Source organism: Pelobates fuscus, chromosome 10 (assembly GCF_036172605.1).
Source record: "Pelobates fuscus isolate aPelFus1 chromosome 10, aPelFus1.pri, whole genome shotgun sequence".
Classification (NCBI taxonomy): Eukaryota; Metazoa; Chordata; class Amphibia; order Anura; family Pelobatidae; genus Pelobates; species Pelobates fuscus.
Genome location: NC_086326.1, coordinates 53,784,871 through 53,802,372, shown reverse-complemented (window position 1 = coordinate 53,802,372; position 17,502 = coordinate 53,784,871). Strand labels below are relative to the sequence as shown.

The 17,502-nt window shown below is 43.6% G+C and overlaps 1 protein-coding gene across 1 annotated transcript in view; it reads right to left on the bottom strand.

Annotated features, from left to right (window-relative positions):
- Positions 1-17,502, bottom strand: part of CPN1 (carboxypeptidase N subunit 1) — a 58,384-nt gene that overhangs the window by 13,991 nt on the left and 26,891 nt on the right. The window contains exons 6-7 of the mRNA XM_063434152.1: positions 13,166-13,305; positions 6,066-6,165 (exon numbers count right to left, since the gene is read on the bottom strand). Of these exons, the coding sequence (XP_063290222.1) occupies positions 6,066-6,165; positions 13,166-13,305 (240 nt within the window). The remainder of the gene's footprint in view (positions 1-6,065; positions 6,166-13,165; positions 13,306-17,502) is intronic.

Sequence of the window (17,502 nt, the reverse complement as noted above, 5' to 3'; positions counted from 1 at the left end):
AGTGTGTCAGTGTAATGAATGTAGTGTGTGTGTAAATTTGTAGTGAATGCAGAGTGTGTGTTAATGTGTAGTGAATGCAGAGTGTGTGTTAATGTGTAGTGAATGCAGATAGTGTGTTAGTGTGTTAGTGTAGTGAATGCAGATAGTGTGTTAGTGTAGTGAACGCAGAGAGTGTGTTAGTGTAGTGAATGCAGAGAGTGTGTTAATGTGTAGTGAATGCAGAGAGTGTGTTAGTGTGTAGCGGATGCAGAGTCTGTGTTAGTGTAGTGAATGCAGAGTGTTAATGTGTAGTGAATGCAGAGAGTGTGTTAGTGTGTAGCGGATGCAGATAGTGTGTTAGTGTAGTGAACGCAGAGAGTGTGTTAGTGTAGTGAATGCAGAGAGTGTGTTAATGTGTAGTGAATGCAGAGAGTGTGTTAGTGTGTAGCGGATGCAGAGTCTGTGTTAGTGTAGTGAATGCAGAGTGTTAATGTGTAGTGAATGCAGAGAGTGTGTTAGTGTGTAGCGGATGCAGAGTGTGTGTTAGTGTAGTGAATGCAGAGTGTGTTAGTGTGTAGCGGATGCAGAGTGTGTGTTAGTGTAGTGAATGCAGAGTGCGGTAATGTGTAGCGAATGCAGAGTGTGTGTCAGTATAGTGGATGCAGTGAGTGTGTTAGTGTGTAGTGTATGCAGAGTGCATGTTGTATTAGTGAATGCAGTGTGTGTATTGTATTAATGTATGCACTGTGTGTGTTAGTGTATGCAGTGTGTGTTGTATTAGTGTATGCAGTGTGTGTGTTTGTGTATGCGGTGTGTGTTGTATTAGTGTATGCAGTGTGTGTTGTATTAGTGTATGCAGAGTGTGTTGTGTTAGTGTATGCAGTGTGTGTTGTGTTAGTGTATGCAGTGTGTGTTGTGTTAGTGTATGCAGTGTGTGCTGTGTTAGTCTATGCAGTGTGTGCTGTGTTAGTCTATGCAGTGTGTGTGTTGTGTCAGTGTATGCAGAGTGTGTGTGTTGTGTCAGTGTATGCAGAGTGTGTGTGTTGTGTCAGTGTATGCAGTGTGTGTGTGTTGTGTTAGTGTATGTGGTGTGTGTGTTGTGTCAGTGTATGCAGTGTGTGTGTGTTGTGTTAGTGTATGTAGTGTGTGTGTTGTGTCAGTGTATGTAGTGTGTGTTGTGTCAGTGTATGTAGTGTGTGTGTTGTGTCAGTGTATGTAGTGTGTGTGTTGTGTCAGTGTATGTAGTGTGTGTGTGTTGTGTCAGTGTATGTAGTGTGTGTGTGTTGTGTCAGTGTATGTAGTGTGTGTGTGTTGTGTCAGTGTATGTAGTGTGTGTGTGTTGTGTCAGTGTATGTAGTGTGTGTGTGTGTTGTGTCAGTGTATGTAGTGTGTGTGTGTGTGTTGTGTCAGTGTATGTAGTGTGTGTGTGTGTGTGTGTGTTGTGTCAGTGTATGTAGTGTGTGTGTATGTTGTGTCAGTGTATGTAGTGTGTGTGTGTGTTGTGTCAGTGTATGTAGTGTGTGTGTGTGTTGTGTCAGTGTATGTAGTGTGTGTGTGTGTGTGTTGTGTCAGTGTATGTAGTGTGTGTGTGTTGTGTCAGTGTATGTAGTGTGTGTGTGTTGTGTCAGTGTATGTAGTGTGTGTGTGTTGTGTCAGTGTATGTAGTGTGTGTGTGTTGTGTCAGTGTATGTAGTGTGTGTGTGTTGTGTCAGTGTATGTAGTGTGTGTGTGTGTGTGTTGTGTCAGTGTATGTAGTGTGTGTGTGTGGTGTCAGTGTATGTAGTGTGTGTGTGTGTTGTGTCAGTGTATGTAGTGTGTGTGTGTGTGTTGTGTCAGTGTATGTAGTGTGTGTGTGTGTGTTGTGTCAGTGTATGTAGTGTGTGTGTGTGTGTGTGTTGTGTCAGTGTATGTAGTGTGTGTGTGTGTGTGTGTTGTGTCAGTGTATGTAGTGTGTGTGTGTTGTGTCAGTGTATGTAGTGTGTGTGTGTGTGTGTGTGTGTGTGTGTGTTGTGTCAGTGTATGTAGTGTGTGTGTGTGTGTGTTGTGTCAGTGTATGTAGTGTGTGTGTGTGTGTGTTGTGTCAGTGTATGTAGTGTGTGTGTGTGTGTGTTGTGTCAGTGTATGTAGTGTGTGTGTGTGTGTTGTGTCAGTGTATGTAGTGTGTGTGTGTAAATGTCCAATGAGGAGGGGGAGGGGGGGCATTTTAACATTATTTAAAAAATAATAATAATTTAATTAATTAAATTGTTTCTCCCCCCTCCCTGCTTACCTGTGTCTAGGGAGGGGGGAGATTCCATCCCCGGTGGTCCGGTGGCATGGTGGGGCCCCCCGGGTTCCCTGTTACCGCAGAGGGGGCCCAGGCAGCACACTGCTTCTCCTCTTCTCTCCTCCAATAACTCTCGCGAGACCCGCGGAGCGTTGCCATGGCAACCGGGTCTCGCGAGCGTTATTAGCAGGGAGGAGAAGAGAAGAAGCAGTGTGCTGCCTGGGCCCCCTCTGCGGTAACAGGGAGCCGGGGGCCCGGGGCTGCACACATAGATTCGCTATCTATGTGTGCAGGGAGGGAAAGTGGGGCCCGAGCAGTCCGGGCCCCCCAGGGCCGCCGGGCCCGTGACAACTGTCACGGTTGTCACCCCCTGATGGCGGCCCTGTGTCAGTGTGTCTGTATGTCTGTCAGTGTGTGTCTGAGTGAGTATGTCTGTTAGTGTGTGTCTGTGAGGGAGCCTGTGTGTCTGAGTGATTGTGTGTCTGTCAGTATGTAAGAATGGGGGTCAAGGGCTGCGCTTGAACAAAAGAAGTAAAAAGTGTATAAAAATATATATACCGTATATACTCGAGTATAAGCCGACCCGAATATAAGCCGAGGCCACTAATTTTACCCCAAAAAACTGGGAAAACTTATTGACTCGAGTATAAGACTAGGGTGGGAAATGCAGCAGCTACTGGTAAATTTCTAAATAAAATTAGATCCTAAAAAAAATATATTAATTGAATATTTATTTACAGTGTGTGTATAATGAATGCAGTGTGTGTATAATGAATGCAGCGTGTGTATAATGAATGCAGCGTGTGTGTATGAATGCAGCGTGTGTGTATGAGTGCAGCGTGTGTGTATGAGTGCAGCGTGTGTATGAGTGCAGCGTGTGTGTGTGTATATGAGTGCAGTGTGTGTGTGTGTGTGTATATGAGTGCAGTGTGTGTGTGTGTATATGAGTGCTGTGTGTGTATATGAGTGCAGTGTGTGTGTATGTGTGCAGTGTGTGTGTATGTGTGTATGTGTGTATGTGTGCAGTGTGCAGTGTGCAGTGTGCAGTGTGCAGTGTGCGTGTGTGTGTGTGTGTGTGTGTGTGTGTGTGTGTGTGTGTGTTGCAGTGGTGGGGGGTGGGCAATTTTATTATTTTATTTATTATTATTTTGTATTATTTTAATATATTTTTTTCTTATTATTTTTTATTTAATTATTATTTTTATTTTCGTCCCCCCTCCCTGCTTGATACATGGCAGGGAGGGGGGCTCATTCCCTGGTGGTCCAGCATTGGCAGTTCAGTGGGGGGGGAGAGGGGGCTGGCAGAGATCTTACTTACCCGTCCTGCAGCTCCTGTCAGCTCTCTCCTCCTCCGCGCCGTCCGTTCAGCTCTTCTGTCAGCTCACACTGTAAGTCTCGCGAGAGCCGCGGCTCTCGCGAGACTTACAGTGGGAGCTGACCGAGGTGCTGAACGGACGGCGCAGAGGAGAAGGGAGCTGACAGGAGCTGCAGGACGGGTAAGTAAGATCTCTGCCAGCCCCCACAGCCCCTGTCTGTATTATGGCAATGCAAATTGCCATAATACAGACTATTGACTCGAGTATAAGCCGAGTTCCGGTTTTTCAGCACAAAAAATGTGCTGAAAAACTCGGCTTATACTCGAGTATATACGGTAGATAAAATAAGCAATAATAATAAAATCAAGTAAAGTTCATCCGGATGTATAGAAAAATAAATATAAATGAAATTGAAACAGACCGGCAGGACTTCATTTCCCATAGAGCATTGTGTTCCTGGCCGACCACTGAGCACTCCGCCTATACCAGGAAGTATTTTCGCCCATTAGACGATCTGAGCATGTGCACTGTGTCCCGATCATGTGATCGGGTTTAAATGTAATTAAATCCCTTCAAAAGCTTCATTTTAATTAAAATTAAATTCCTTAAGCCTAATTAGGCTTATACAAATGTACCTATATGGTTTTAATGTTGTTTTGAGATGTATCACATGATCGGGTCCAAAAGTAATGAGATCCTTTTAAAATCCTTTTAATACCTTTTTTAAAGCTTCGTTTTAGCAATATTTAAATCTCTTAAGCCTAATTAGGCTCATATAAATGTACCTATATGGTTTTAATGATATTTTAAAATGTATTGAAAGTTTCGTTTTTAATACTCGTTTGTGATTGGTGCACTCAAATTTTGGCGCCATATTCAATCTCTGTAAACTTATATATTCAGTTCCTTGCCAGGTGTACTGTTCTTTTACCATTTTGAGAAAACCCCAAAGGTGAAACGCGTAAATGGTTTTAATAAGTGTATTTTAATCAATAAAAGTTATTTTTGGTTACCTTTTATACTAGGACCAATTGTATACTTATTTTTATTGTATTTTATACACTTTTTCTACTCCTGGCATTTTTTATATTTTTTATATTATCATACTATAGTTTTATTATTACTTTTTATCCTTCTATTTTTTATTTTTTATTCGGAGTGTATCCCGTCAAAAGAAATCCTTAGGTGGGGATAATTCCACCAGCGCTGTGGCAATAGAGCAGTACCTGTCTGCTCTATTCTTGTAAGTATAACTCTTAAATATATTACCTTGTTGTTCACACTGAGAGCACTATTTGCTGTTTTATATATATTCCGTGGACATCTACCATCCAATACCGGAAAGGCGGACCTATCTCCCCAGCATTAAAGAACAACGCATATCTGAGTAGGTCCTAGCCTACACTACAGGAATCCCAAGCCGGATAGACGGACCAACCATCTAAGTACATCCGATAGTGGGGATCAAACCACTAAGTGTCTTTTCTCCTAGAGCTGGCTAAAGCTCCAACAAATGTGAGTGAAATACATTTCCTTTGAATATATACCACATCTGGACATACAATATTTCACCATATTTCACCATTGGCAGCTTTTTCTTTTCTCTTTTATTTTCACATATATGGACTACCTACCATACGGACGGAGCAACACTTGAGGATTATTACTGTATCATTACACACCAGTGAGACTGTTTCAATTTCATTTATATTTATTTTTCTATACATCCGGATGAACTTTACTTGATTTTATTATTATTGCTTATTTTATCTATATATATTTTTATACACTTTTTACTTCTTTTGTTCAAGCGCAGCCCTTGACCCCCATTCTTGCATTTTCTTGTTTTCAATAAAGGGTTTCCCGAGGGATCTCCCTTTTAGGGTTGCTGCTTAATTGAATTAGCGCAGACTCTAACTCCTTTTTGTCTGTCAGTATGTGTCTGTGAGTGAGTGTGTCTGTTAGTGAATGTGTGTGTCTGAGTGATTGTGTGTGTGAGTGGGTGTGTGTGTCTGTCAGTGAGTCAGTGACTGTGTGTGTCTGTCAGATTGTGTCAAATCAGTGTATCTGAGAGTGTAGGTCTGTCAAAGTGTGTGTGTTACTCTTTAACAGGAAGAGGTGTGGCATTGAGAGGAAGGGGTGGGGTAAAGTAAATTAGGGGGTGCCTTAGTTCCGTCATGCCTAGGGCAGCACAGATCCAAAATACACCACTGCCTCTTGCCCCTTTTTGCTTTTCCAGTTCTTTCCTATCCATCTCATCTTTTTGTTCCCCTCCACTCTTTTTTTTTTTTTTTAGTTAAAATTGTAATCAAGAGATTGTGGCTCCTTATTGCAGTATTAATTAAAGCCCTGTGACTCCCAAATCTGGTTCCTGCTGGCCAGCAACAACTGGTGTGTATGTGTGTGTGCATTTCTCTAATATTATATTAGTTTAGATTATTTTTTTTCATATTTTATTTTGAATTGGATCACTATGCCCAAAATATAATGGGACATAAACTTACCAGACGTGACATCGTGATTAATGCCGCTCACAGAGATTACCGCATTAGCTATTCCATTGTTATTTTCATCTGTTACAATGCCTTTAATTCCCTGGTGAACCTAGAATATCAATCAGGAAACAAATTGTAAATCATTGTAGGAGAAGTTTATTCAATAAACCGTGACTTGTAGTAAACTGAAAACACACACTGATGTAGAAAGTTAGGCTGATGATGGCTGAAGCAGAGATGACAAATTTATCCAAATTGGGTAATAAAACCTACATTTGCAATTTTGTTTACAAGCATTCTCATGCATTTGTTTTCGGACAAATGTGAATTGAACCGAATATAGAGCAATTCATTAATTAGTCAGAAACCGAAATGAACGAATTGAATTATAAACGAAATACGCGGAAACATTGGACAGAATTAGTCCAGGCAATGCTTTATTTGTAGGTAGCTATCCGATCCCCCAATATTAAACCAATTCCCCTATCTCACTGCCCAATAAATTGGGGGAATGAAGCAGACTTCAATAGGTGAGGGGCATAGAAGGAAAACTACACCAGCTCTCCTCAATATTGTACTAATCCCCCCCCACTCCCCGAGGAATTTGGGGAAGGAAGTGGTGGGAAGCTATGCTCACTAGCGCTTCTGTTTCTCACCCCTCACTCAGCAGCAATGATGATGATGATTGATAGGTTTAAAATATCACTGGCTTGTCAAATTTTGCTTGCAAACAAAAAAATTGCAAATGAAATTGGTACAAAGCAAATCAATTTTGTTTCTTATGATAAACTTGATTTTCTGTCTATTCACAAGCGTATTTAAGTCAATACGTTTCATTTTTAGTTTAAAAAAACAAAACACATCTTCTGCCACTCTGGATGCCTCCCACATCACATGATGTATATCATGATATATAGCAGCCTTTTTTGTCAACTCATATCTGCAATGTTACATGTATGGTCTTCCCTATTTGAATCACTGTGATGACCCCTCAACTTAAAACAAATGTGAAATATAAATCTGTGTACATTTTTGGTAAACTTTACTGTTCGCGTGTCCTGTTAATAGCATACTATCGATGAGATAGTACGGTGTATAGAGCTCCCGGCGCAGGTTAACTCAGTCATGTACCCATTGACTGTCTGACTGTTCTTTCCAAATTCAATATAATGAGTACTAGTAAGATGGCCAATAATATATCTAACCCCTAATACTACTTTAAAGGAACAATATAATGAGTACCAGTAAGATGGCCAATAATATTTTGAACCCCTAATACTACTTTAAAGGAACAATATAATGAGTACCAGTAAGATGGCCAATAATATTTTGAACCCCTAATACTACTTTAAAGGAACAATATAATGAGTACCAGTAAGATGGACAATAATATATCTAACCCCAATACTATTTAAAAAAAGCAAAAAAAAAAAAACAGTGCAACTTTACTGGTTAAAGGAACAATATAATGTTAGAAGTATTTAAAGGGACACTATACAGGTTTGTATTCTATATACAGTATGGATTTAATTGGATTTTCACACCATGAGGCTTGGGATTCAGGATTTTTTCCCATTCATCATACTTTAAATGTTTAAAGTAGATCAAACAAAATAATGTTTAACTGTAACAAATTTAAATAGTTACATGCAGTGCATATTTTAAGCTCAGACCTTTCTGAACAATAAGGCAAACTGGGAAATATGATCACCCCTCCATCCTTTCATTGGTGAGGTAATTAAATGAATAGAAGCAAGGTTAATACACTCGGAGACATTTACAATATGTCGTGTGTGGACAAAATAATCATTGTTTAGATTTATGTTTTGTGTGTGTGTGTGTGTTAGGTCTATTGCCTCCTTTGCAGTCACATTCCGTGTAAGACATATTGGTGCTGTGGCAGCTTGCTTTGGCACGTAATAGGCCACCCCATGTTACTGTATGTCCCAAACAGGTTCCATATAAGATATAAATCCGACTTTAATAATCTGGCATTTTTATTTGCTCTATGAAGCAAAAATGAAGTCAAGGCATGATTATACAGGTTACTACGTGACACGTCTCTAAGTGTCGTCAGTGCAGTTTTAAAGCCTATAAAACCAGGTGCATCACTGAGCCAGGTCTGTTCGATGTTTGCTGCTCTACAGAATATGGAAGGTGAAGCTGGAAGGGCAACAAGGTTTGTACTGTGTTCAGTTAATGTTTCCTGAGTTTGGCACAGGTCATGGATGTATAAGCTCAGTGTTGGACTCTCTATTGGTTTCCTTTCTGTAGTTCCCCTGTTCTAGTTTTATGTTGTGAATATATATTCTCAAACAGATAACTCTAGGGGGGGAGGTGGGTAACAACCTAATTTACTGGAAAGAAATTTCCTCTTGCGTTTCCATGGATGTTTTTGCTTTTGGGTATTTTTTTTTTTTTTTAATGTATAGAGCCATTTCATTAGTTGAAAGAAGTTATTTTAATCTGAGTTCTAGATCCAATGAATGGTGCATTACGTTGTTTTGGGTTAATCTATATAATGTTTGCATAAATGCTAAAAGGCAGTCATTTCAGATTACTTGGGTTTTCGAGTACGTCCTGGGGATGTCACCTTAGCCCAACATCCAAGGGTTGTTACTATTTCCCAATTTAATATTTACTATTACCCAGCTTAATGGTACTCATTTTATCTACCTGGGAAGGATGAAGGGCTGAGTCAACCCAGGATTTCAGATAGACATATTCTATTGATGATGCATTAGCCCACTGAGCTATTTCACTGGCCTAATGTTCAAGAGTGTGTTAACTCTATTACAACACCTATTTGCTTATTCCTTATTGGCATTATAGGTGTAAAGAAGCTGTTTAATATGACAATATTAAAACACATTGAGATTTTAATGATGCAATTGCAATGTTACTGAATATTATTAAATGCCCACCCAGTAGGTTTGTTCAAAATTCTTAAAGAGACACTATAGTTATGAGAACCACTACCGCTTTATGTAGTGGTTTTGGTGTTTATATCTTGTCCCTGCAGGCTTTTCAATGTACACACTGCCTTTTTACATTGCTGCCTAGTAACATTTCTAGTGATGGTCACTCAGTCGGCACAGTGTGCAGCACCTACATTCATAGTCTCCATGCTCCGCATGGAGGCACTGAATATTCCCCATAGAGATGCACTAATTCAATGCATCTATATGAGGAAATGCTGATTAGCACATTCGCAATAGCCTCAATAGCCACACACACACACACACACATTCACTGACAGACACACATATACTGACACACTCACACACATTTTCTCACGCATTCACAAATTACATATTTTTTTTCTCTACCAAGCCTTCCTAAATTTGGGAGAGCTGGAGTGGATCCTTTCCCTGGGGGGAGCTCTTCTTGCTCTGCTCCCTAGAGCGCTGTGCATTGGTGTTGAGGCTGGAGTGACATCATATCCCGTCTCCCAGCATCACTGTATGGCGTGCGAGGGAGCGGAGCAAGGAGATTAGGAAAGTAACGGTTCCGTTCCTCTCGCCCTCATTCTCCCTCAGCAGGCCTCCTGCATGCTCCCTCACTGGGTGGACTCCATTCACCTTCGGCCGCATCTGCTGAAAGGGGGTAGACACATCCAAGGTGCCTGGAGATTTGTCTAGCCCTGATTAAAACCATAAAAAAAGTTCTCCTAGCTGTCAATGTGCCCAGTGGCGTCGCTAGGGGGGGCCATGGCCCCCCCTACATCATGCTGGGCCCCCCCAGATGCCGGCAACTTGCCCCTCCCTCCTCCCCCCCCGAAAATAGTGCAGCTGCCATCTGTGGACCTACCTCATTAGGGGCTCGGTCGGGTGCTGCAGCCCTTTGGCAGACCGGGCCCCTTTAAAGTTGCAGGGAGTGCTGGGAGGAAGTGACTGTTACTTCCTCCCAGCTTACAGACCGCGTGGGCTGAGAAGACACAGGCTGCAGGCAGGTGATAGAGAAGGAGGAGGCAGCTGAGAGAGGAGGAGGACTCCCACCAGGATCAGCCAGCCCCAGAAAGTCACCTCCCTGCAACCAAAAGGTATGGAAGCGGGGGGGGGGGGGGGGGGTGGCTTAACATTATGGAAGCTGCAAATTGTGTGTGTACCAGTGTGTATGTTTAGGTATGTGTACATCTGTGAGTATCTGTGAGTGTCAGTGTGTATCTGTGAGTGTCAGTGTGTATGTGTGTGTCAGTGTGTATCTGTATCTGTGAGTGTCAGTGTGTATATGTATCTGTATGGGTGTGTATCTGTGAGTGTCGGTGTGTATCTGTGAGTGTCGGTGTGTATGTGTGTGTGTGTGTGTGTATATCTGTGAGTTTCAGTGTGTATCTGTGAGTATGTTTGTGTGTTAGTGTGTATCTGTGTGTACCACTGCACTCAGGTTCCGCTTTTCACTCTGGCACACAGCCTCAGAGGTGTTCTGCATTAGAAAGACACTGCTAATCCGTCCAACAATACAAGGTAATAGAATATACAGGCAACACTCCGGGTACTGAAGGTGTAGTTATTGAAGGGTAGGACCAGTGGTGTATGCTGGTTTTGTGCTGCCCTAGGCAGGACAAAACTCAGGCCTTCCCCCCCCCCCCCCCGCGCCACCCCCACCCAACCTTTCCCCCCCGCCCCGCATTCTAAATACACACACATTCACTGACAGATACGCATACACTAGCTAACAGAAACACACACTCGCTAACAGAAACACACACACTAACAGACACACTCACACTCAGTAACAGACAAACACACTCACTAACAGACACACACTCACTCACTAGCAGACACACACACTAACATACACACACAGGCAAACACACACACTAAGACACACACAGTCAGACACACACTAACAGACACACACTCACCCACCCACATTAACACATTTTTAAAATGCATTTAAACACCCCCCCCCCCCAGCCTCCTTACCTTTAGGAATTGTGGGGGGGGGGGTGTCTCTTCCTCCCTGGTGGTCCAGTGGCTGCTGGGCGAGCGGCACTGGCTGGCGGGCGGCTGGCGAGGGAGCACTTCCTCTGAGCTGTCTGCTCAGCTCCCTCGCGCGCCTCAGAGTGAGGCTGGGAGGCGGAGCCGGAATATGACGTCATATTCCGGCTCCTAGCCTCACTCTGCGGCGCGCGAGGGAGCTGAGCAGACAGCTCAGAGGAAGTGCTCCCTCGCCAGCCGCCCAGCAGCCCGCCGGCAGCCCAGCCCTAACAAGACATTGCCGCCCCCTGGAAAATGCCGCCCAAGGCAAATGCCTTGTTTGCCTCGCGGCTAATACGCCCGTGGGTAGAACACCACATAAAAGTACTCCAATAAATATATCTTCAGTACCTGGAGTTTTGTCTGTATATTCTATTGCCTTGTATCTGTGTGTGTGTATTTGAAGGCATGTGTGTCATTTTGTGTATATTTAGGGATGTGTGTGTTTGTGTGTGTATATGTGTAGGTATGTGTGAATATGTAGGTATAGGTTTGTATCTGTGGGTGTGCCAGTGTATGTGTGTGAAGATATATGTTTTTCTCTGTGTGTATGTGCCAGTGTGTTATTGTGTTTTCATTTCACTGTGTGTGGCCGCATATGTGTACAGCCTCCTATCCCCTAAACAAGAGTCCCCTATTCCTCCGCTGCAGCCCTTTTCACCCCGCTCTATCCCACCACCAGTGCCCCTCCCGGGATTTGGTTCTGGATCCGCCACTGCTCGGCAGTCTGTGTGTGTGTATGGACACAGCAGTCTGTGTGTGTGTGTGTGTATGGACACAGCAGTCTGTGTGTGTGTGTGTGTATGGACACAGCAGTCTGTGTGTGTGTGTGTGTGTGTATGGACACAGCAGTCTGTGTGTGTGTGTGTGTATGGACACAGCAGTCTGTGTGTGTGTGTGTGTATGGACACAGCAGTCTGTGTGTGTGTGTGTGTGTGTGTGTGTGTGGACACAGCAGTCTGTGTGTGTGTGTGTGTGTGGACACAGCAGTCTGTGTGTGTGTGTATGGACACAGCAGTCTGTGTGTGTGTGTATGGACACAGCAGTCTGTGTGTGTGTGTATGGACTCAGCTGTGTGTGTGTGTGTGTGTGTGTGTGTATGGAGTCAGCAGTCTGTGTGTATGGAGTCAGCAGTCTGTGTGTGTGGACTCAGCAGTCTGTGTGTGTGTGTGTGTATGTATGGAGTCAGCAGTGTGTGTGTGGACTCAGCAGTCTGTGTGTGTGTGTGTGGACTCAGCAGTGTGTGTGTGTGGACTCAGCAGTCTGTGTGTGTGTGTGTGTGTGTGTGTATGGACTCAGCAGTCTGTGTGTGTGTGTGTGTGTATGGACTCAGCAGTCTGTATGTGTGTAAGGACTCGGCAGTCTGTGTGTGTGTGTGTGTGTGTGTGTGTGTATGGACTCAGCAGTCTGTATGTGTGTAAGGACTCGGCAGTCTGTGTGTGTGTGTGTATGGACTGTATCAAGGGAAATGAGTTTGTTTTTAAATAATCCTTGGTGGAAAATAATGAATTCTCCACCAGGGATTATAAAAAAAAAACAAAAACAAAAAAAACACATTGTGTCGGGGGCGGGGCTTAACATGCAGCAGGGGCGGTGAGGGCAGTGTTAAATGTGCCCCCCTACTTTTGTCCCTGGCCCACCATGTGCCCCCCCTAAAAATGAATCCTAGAGACACCACTGAATGTGCCATGTACCCATTGACTGTCCTACACCAGCTTGTCATATAATTGACATTGGCCAGTCTTATTCTGGGCTGGCTAATTACTCTACGGCTCTGCTGGAGGTGATGTAACCTCCAGCAACAAATTGCATTTTCTCTGTATATGCAAAGTTTCATAGTTCCACAGATTGTTTTCAGCATGGATTTATTGGTGGTTGTTAAACCCCTTTGAGGGGTGTTATATCTACTTCTTTCACTATCCTTGGAGTTATTTATTAGTTTAGTGGAACTAGAGATTCCATTGTATCTTTTCTTATAGTAAATGGGGTTAGTTGTAAGCCTTTCATCCAAAAGGTTCTCGAAACATTCTTTACTATTAACTAAACCGGCTGCCCTTGTGTGCGTACTCAACATAACTAATGCAGGTATGGACAGACAAGATTAGAAATTCATTAGACAGGATTTACCTCTTCGATGTACGTGATGAGAGCTTCACGGTTTCCAAACCACTCTCTCTCAAGTTCTTCCGGTCGTGGAAACTTGTTACAGCTCAGCTCCAGAGTGATTTCAAAGCAGTTTGTGTAAAGGTAATTAAAGTCCTGCATACCTGTTACAATATCAAGACATCTATTACATCACTGGGTTACACTCAACAACAATTTGAAATATACTGTAGCTTGGCAGCATTACATAATACATAGTTGAATTTGCAAAGAGCTGCTAATAGTTTTGCAATAAAACCCAAGAGATGTATAGAAGACAGTTGCAAATAGGGATAGGTCAAAAACAAACAAAAAAACGTTTGACCTTTTTGCTCCAATAATACAGGTGTTTCGTGATGCAAAGCAAAGGTTTTGGAGAGCTGTAGTAGAGCTTGTCTTTCTACAGTAAAAAACTGCTAACTTAACTAAAACTCTCAGACACCCATGCTGTGCCAATTTATGGGATAAGCTCATCGCCATCATCACAACTAATTGTGCACCATTTTGTAAGCTACATTTACAGAAGCTGCAAAGTATTGTTTTTGCACAATTCTTAATTAATTATGATATAATACGGCAGCCTAGAGAATACTTTTTTTTTTTTTTTTAAAGGATCACTCCAAGCACAAAAATAAGAAAAGGATATGCTATATGAATGCCAAGGTAGGGGCCTAGGTCCCAAATAAGAACCATTCGGCCAATCTAATCTGCCCAATTTTTTAATACTTTCATTAATCCCTGGCCTTATCTTGTAGTTAGGATAGCTTTATGCATATCCCACGCATACATAAACTCCTTTACTGTGTTAACCTCTACCACTTCAGCTTGAAGGCCATTCCATGTATCCACTACCCTCTCAGTAAAGTAATACTTCCTGATATTATTTTTAAACCTTTGCACCTCTAATTTAAGACTATGTCCTCTTGTTGTGGTAGTTTTTCTTCTTTTAAATATAGTCTACTCCTTTACGGTGTTTATTCCCTTTATGTACCGTATTTATCGGCGTATAACACGCACTTTTTTCCCCTGAAAATAGGGGAAAAATCGTGGGTGCGTGTTATACGCCGATATCCCATAATTACTTACCTGTCCTGAAGCGTGGGCCGGCTTCACAGCTTGCACCGCGGTACAGGAACTTTAATTTCATGTTCCGGTTTCCGGCGGGACTGAAAGGAAGTGTGCACAATAGTGTGCACACTTCCTTTCAGTCCCACCGGAAACCGGAACATGAAATTAAAGTTCCTGTACCGCGGTGCAAGCTGTGAAGCCGGCCCACGCTTCAGGACAGGTAAGTAATTATGGGAGGGGAGGGGAGGGGGGGGGGGGGAGTACACTATGGGAGGGGAGGGGAGGGGGGGGGAAGTACACTATGGGAGTGGAGGGGAGGGGGGGGGAAGTACACTATGGGAGTGGAGGGGAGGGGGGGGGAAGTACACTATGGGAGTGGAGGGGAGGGGAGGGGGGGGAAGTACACTATGGGAGTGGAGGGGAGGGGGGGGAAGTACACTATGGGAGTGGAGGGGAGGGGGGGGAAGTACACTATGGGAGTGGAGGGGAGGGGGGGGAAGTACACTATGGGAGTGGAGGGGAGGGGGGGGGAAGTACACTATGGGAGTGGAGGGGAGGGGGGGGAAGTACACTATGGGAGGGGAGGGAGGGGGGGGGAAGTACACTATGGGAGGGGAGGGAGGGGGGGGGAAGTACACTATGGGAGGGGAGGGAGGGGGGGGGAAGTACACTATGGGAGGGGAGGGAGGGGGGGGGAAGTACACTATGGGAGGGGAGGGAGGGGGGGGGGAAGTACACTATGGGAGGGGAGGGAGGGGGGGGGGAAGTACACTATGGGAGGGGAGGGAGGGGGGGGGGAAGTACACTATGGGAGGGGAGGGAGGGGGGGGGGAAGTACACTATGGGAGGGGAGGGAGGGGGGGGGAAGTACACTATGGGAGGGGAGGGAGGGGGGGGAAGTACACTATGGGAGGGGAGGGAGGGGGGGGGGAAGTACACTATGGGAGGGGAGGGAGGGGGGGGGGGAAGTACACTATGGGAGGGGAGGGAGGGGGGGGAAGTACACTATGGGAGGGGAGGGAGGGGGGGGAAGTACACTATGGGAGGGGAGGGAGGGGGGGGAAGTACACTATGGGAGGGGGGGGAAGTACACTATGGGAGGGGAGGGAGGGGGGGGAAGTACACTATGGGAGGGGGGGGAGTACACTATGGGAGGGGGGGAGTACACTATGGGAGGGGGGGAAGTACACTATGGGAGGAGGGGGGGAAGTACACTATGGGAGGGGGGGGGAAGTACACTATGGGAGGGGAGAGGGGGGAGTACACTATGGGAGGGGAGGGGGGGAGTACACTATGGGAGGGGGGGAAGTACACTATGGGAGGGGGGGAGGGGAAGTACACTATGGGAGGGGAGGGGGGGAGAATACTATGGGAGGGGAGGGGGGGAGAATACTATGGGAGGGGAGGGAACACTATAGGATGAGGGGGGAATACTATGGGGGGGGGGAAATTTCCTGGAATTTCTTTCTAAAAATGAGGTGCGTGTTATACGCCGGTGCGTGTTATACGCCGATAAATACGGTATTTAAATGTTTCTTTCATATCCCCCTCCCCCCATCTCGTCTTTCCTCCAAACTATACATGTTAAGATCCTTTAACCTTTCCTTGTAAGTTTTATCCTGCAATCAATGAACCAGTTTAGTAGCTCTTCTCTGAACTCTCTCTAAGGTATCAATATCCTTCCGGAGATACGGTCTCCAGTACTGCGTACAATACTCCAAGTGAGGTCTCACCAGTGTTCTGTACAATGGCATGAGCACTTTCCTCTTTTTACTGCTAATACCTCTCCCTATAAAACCAAGCATTCTGCTAGCATTGCTGCTGCTCTATCACATTGTCTGCCTACCTTTAAGTCATCAGAAATAATCACCCCTAAATCCCTTTCCTCCTGATAGAGGTTAGGATTCTATCAAATATTCTGTACTTTGCCCTTGGGTTTTTACATCCAAGATGCATTCTCTTACACTTATCCACATTAAATGTCAGTTGCCACAACTCTGACCATTTTTCTAGTTTACCTAAATCATTAGCCATTTGGCTTATTCCTCCTGGAACATCATATCTTACATATCTTAGTATCATCAGCAAAAAGATATACCTTACCATCAAGACCTTCTGCAATATCACTAATAAAAATATTAAAGAGAATGGGTCCAAGTACAGAACCCTGAGGTACTGAGCATGTTTTAAATATTGACTACAACCCTCTGTTGCCTTTCACTCAGCCACTGCTTTACTCATTCATTACTCATAAGGATACTCCAGGCTTTACCATTTTTTTTTATGCCTTTTGGATCTAATGTGTTTAACATATACTAGATTTTCCCATTTCCTGCAAATCCCCAATGCTTCATATTCTGCAGAGCTCTCTGCCCAAACCAGGAAGTGACTCAGCCAATCACAGTGCTCACTTTACTTTGCATAGCACTACCAAGCTTATCGCACAAGCATGTTTATGGGCACAGCTATGATTTTCAGTGTAGAAAGGTAATATCTGAACTGCAACTCCCAGAAATCCGTTATCCTGTCCAGGGTGTATTTTCCAGTTTTTGGAAATACTTCACCTCTTCCCCCTTCACTTTGTTGGGTTCCCCTGTCCCTCTTTTCAAAGTGCTTTAAATATATGGTGTGTATATAACAAAGCTTCAATGCCATAAAACTATTGGTGATGTGTCTTTAAACTACAATAAATGAACTATCATAAACGTGCTTAGAAATCACTCTGTATAAATAAGATACATCTGTTCTTGTTTAAAATTACATTTTCAGTTACATAAAAAAGATTAACAGTGAAAGCCAATATTCCAAGATATCCCCACTTCTGATCTAGACACAACAGCTATAATGAAGAATGCCTTTATTGTCCTTTGAAATTTTAGGAGTGATGTGCAGAAAGGGTTAGTTTATGGAGCAAAACGCATTAATAAAAAAAAAAAAAAATAACCAAACATCCATCATAAGAGCTGTAACTTAACGTAAACATAAAACCTAAACCGTACTGATGTTTGTAATTAATAACTGAAAGTAAACATTCTAAAATATATTTTTTTTAATTTTTAAATGTAGAGATATTTAAAGAATCCTATTTAAGAGTGAGGCCCAAGCAATTTATTTTACAGACACAGAAGTAATCTCTTTAATGGTTTGAAATATCTGACTTGTTTTCGCCTGGTAAACTGTGAAAAATCCATTTATTTCTTTTAAGACATGCTAAATATGGTAAAGCAGACTTACACATGTTAGTAATTTAATTC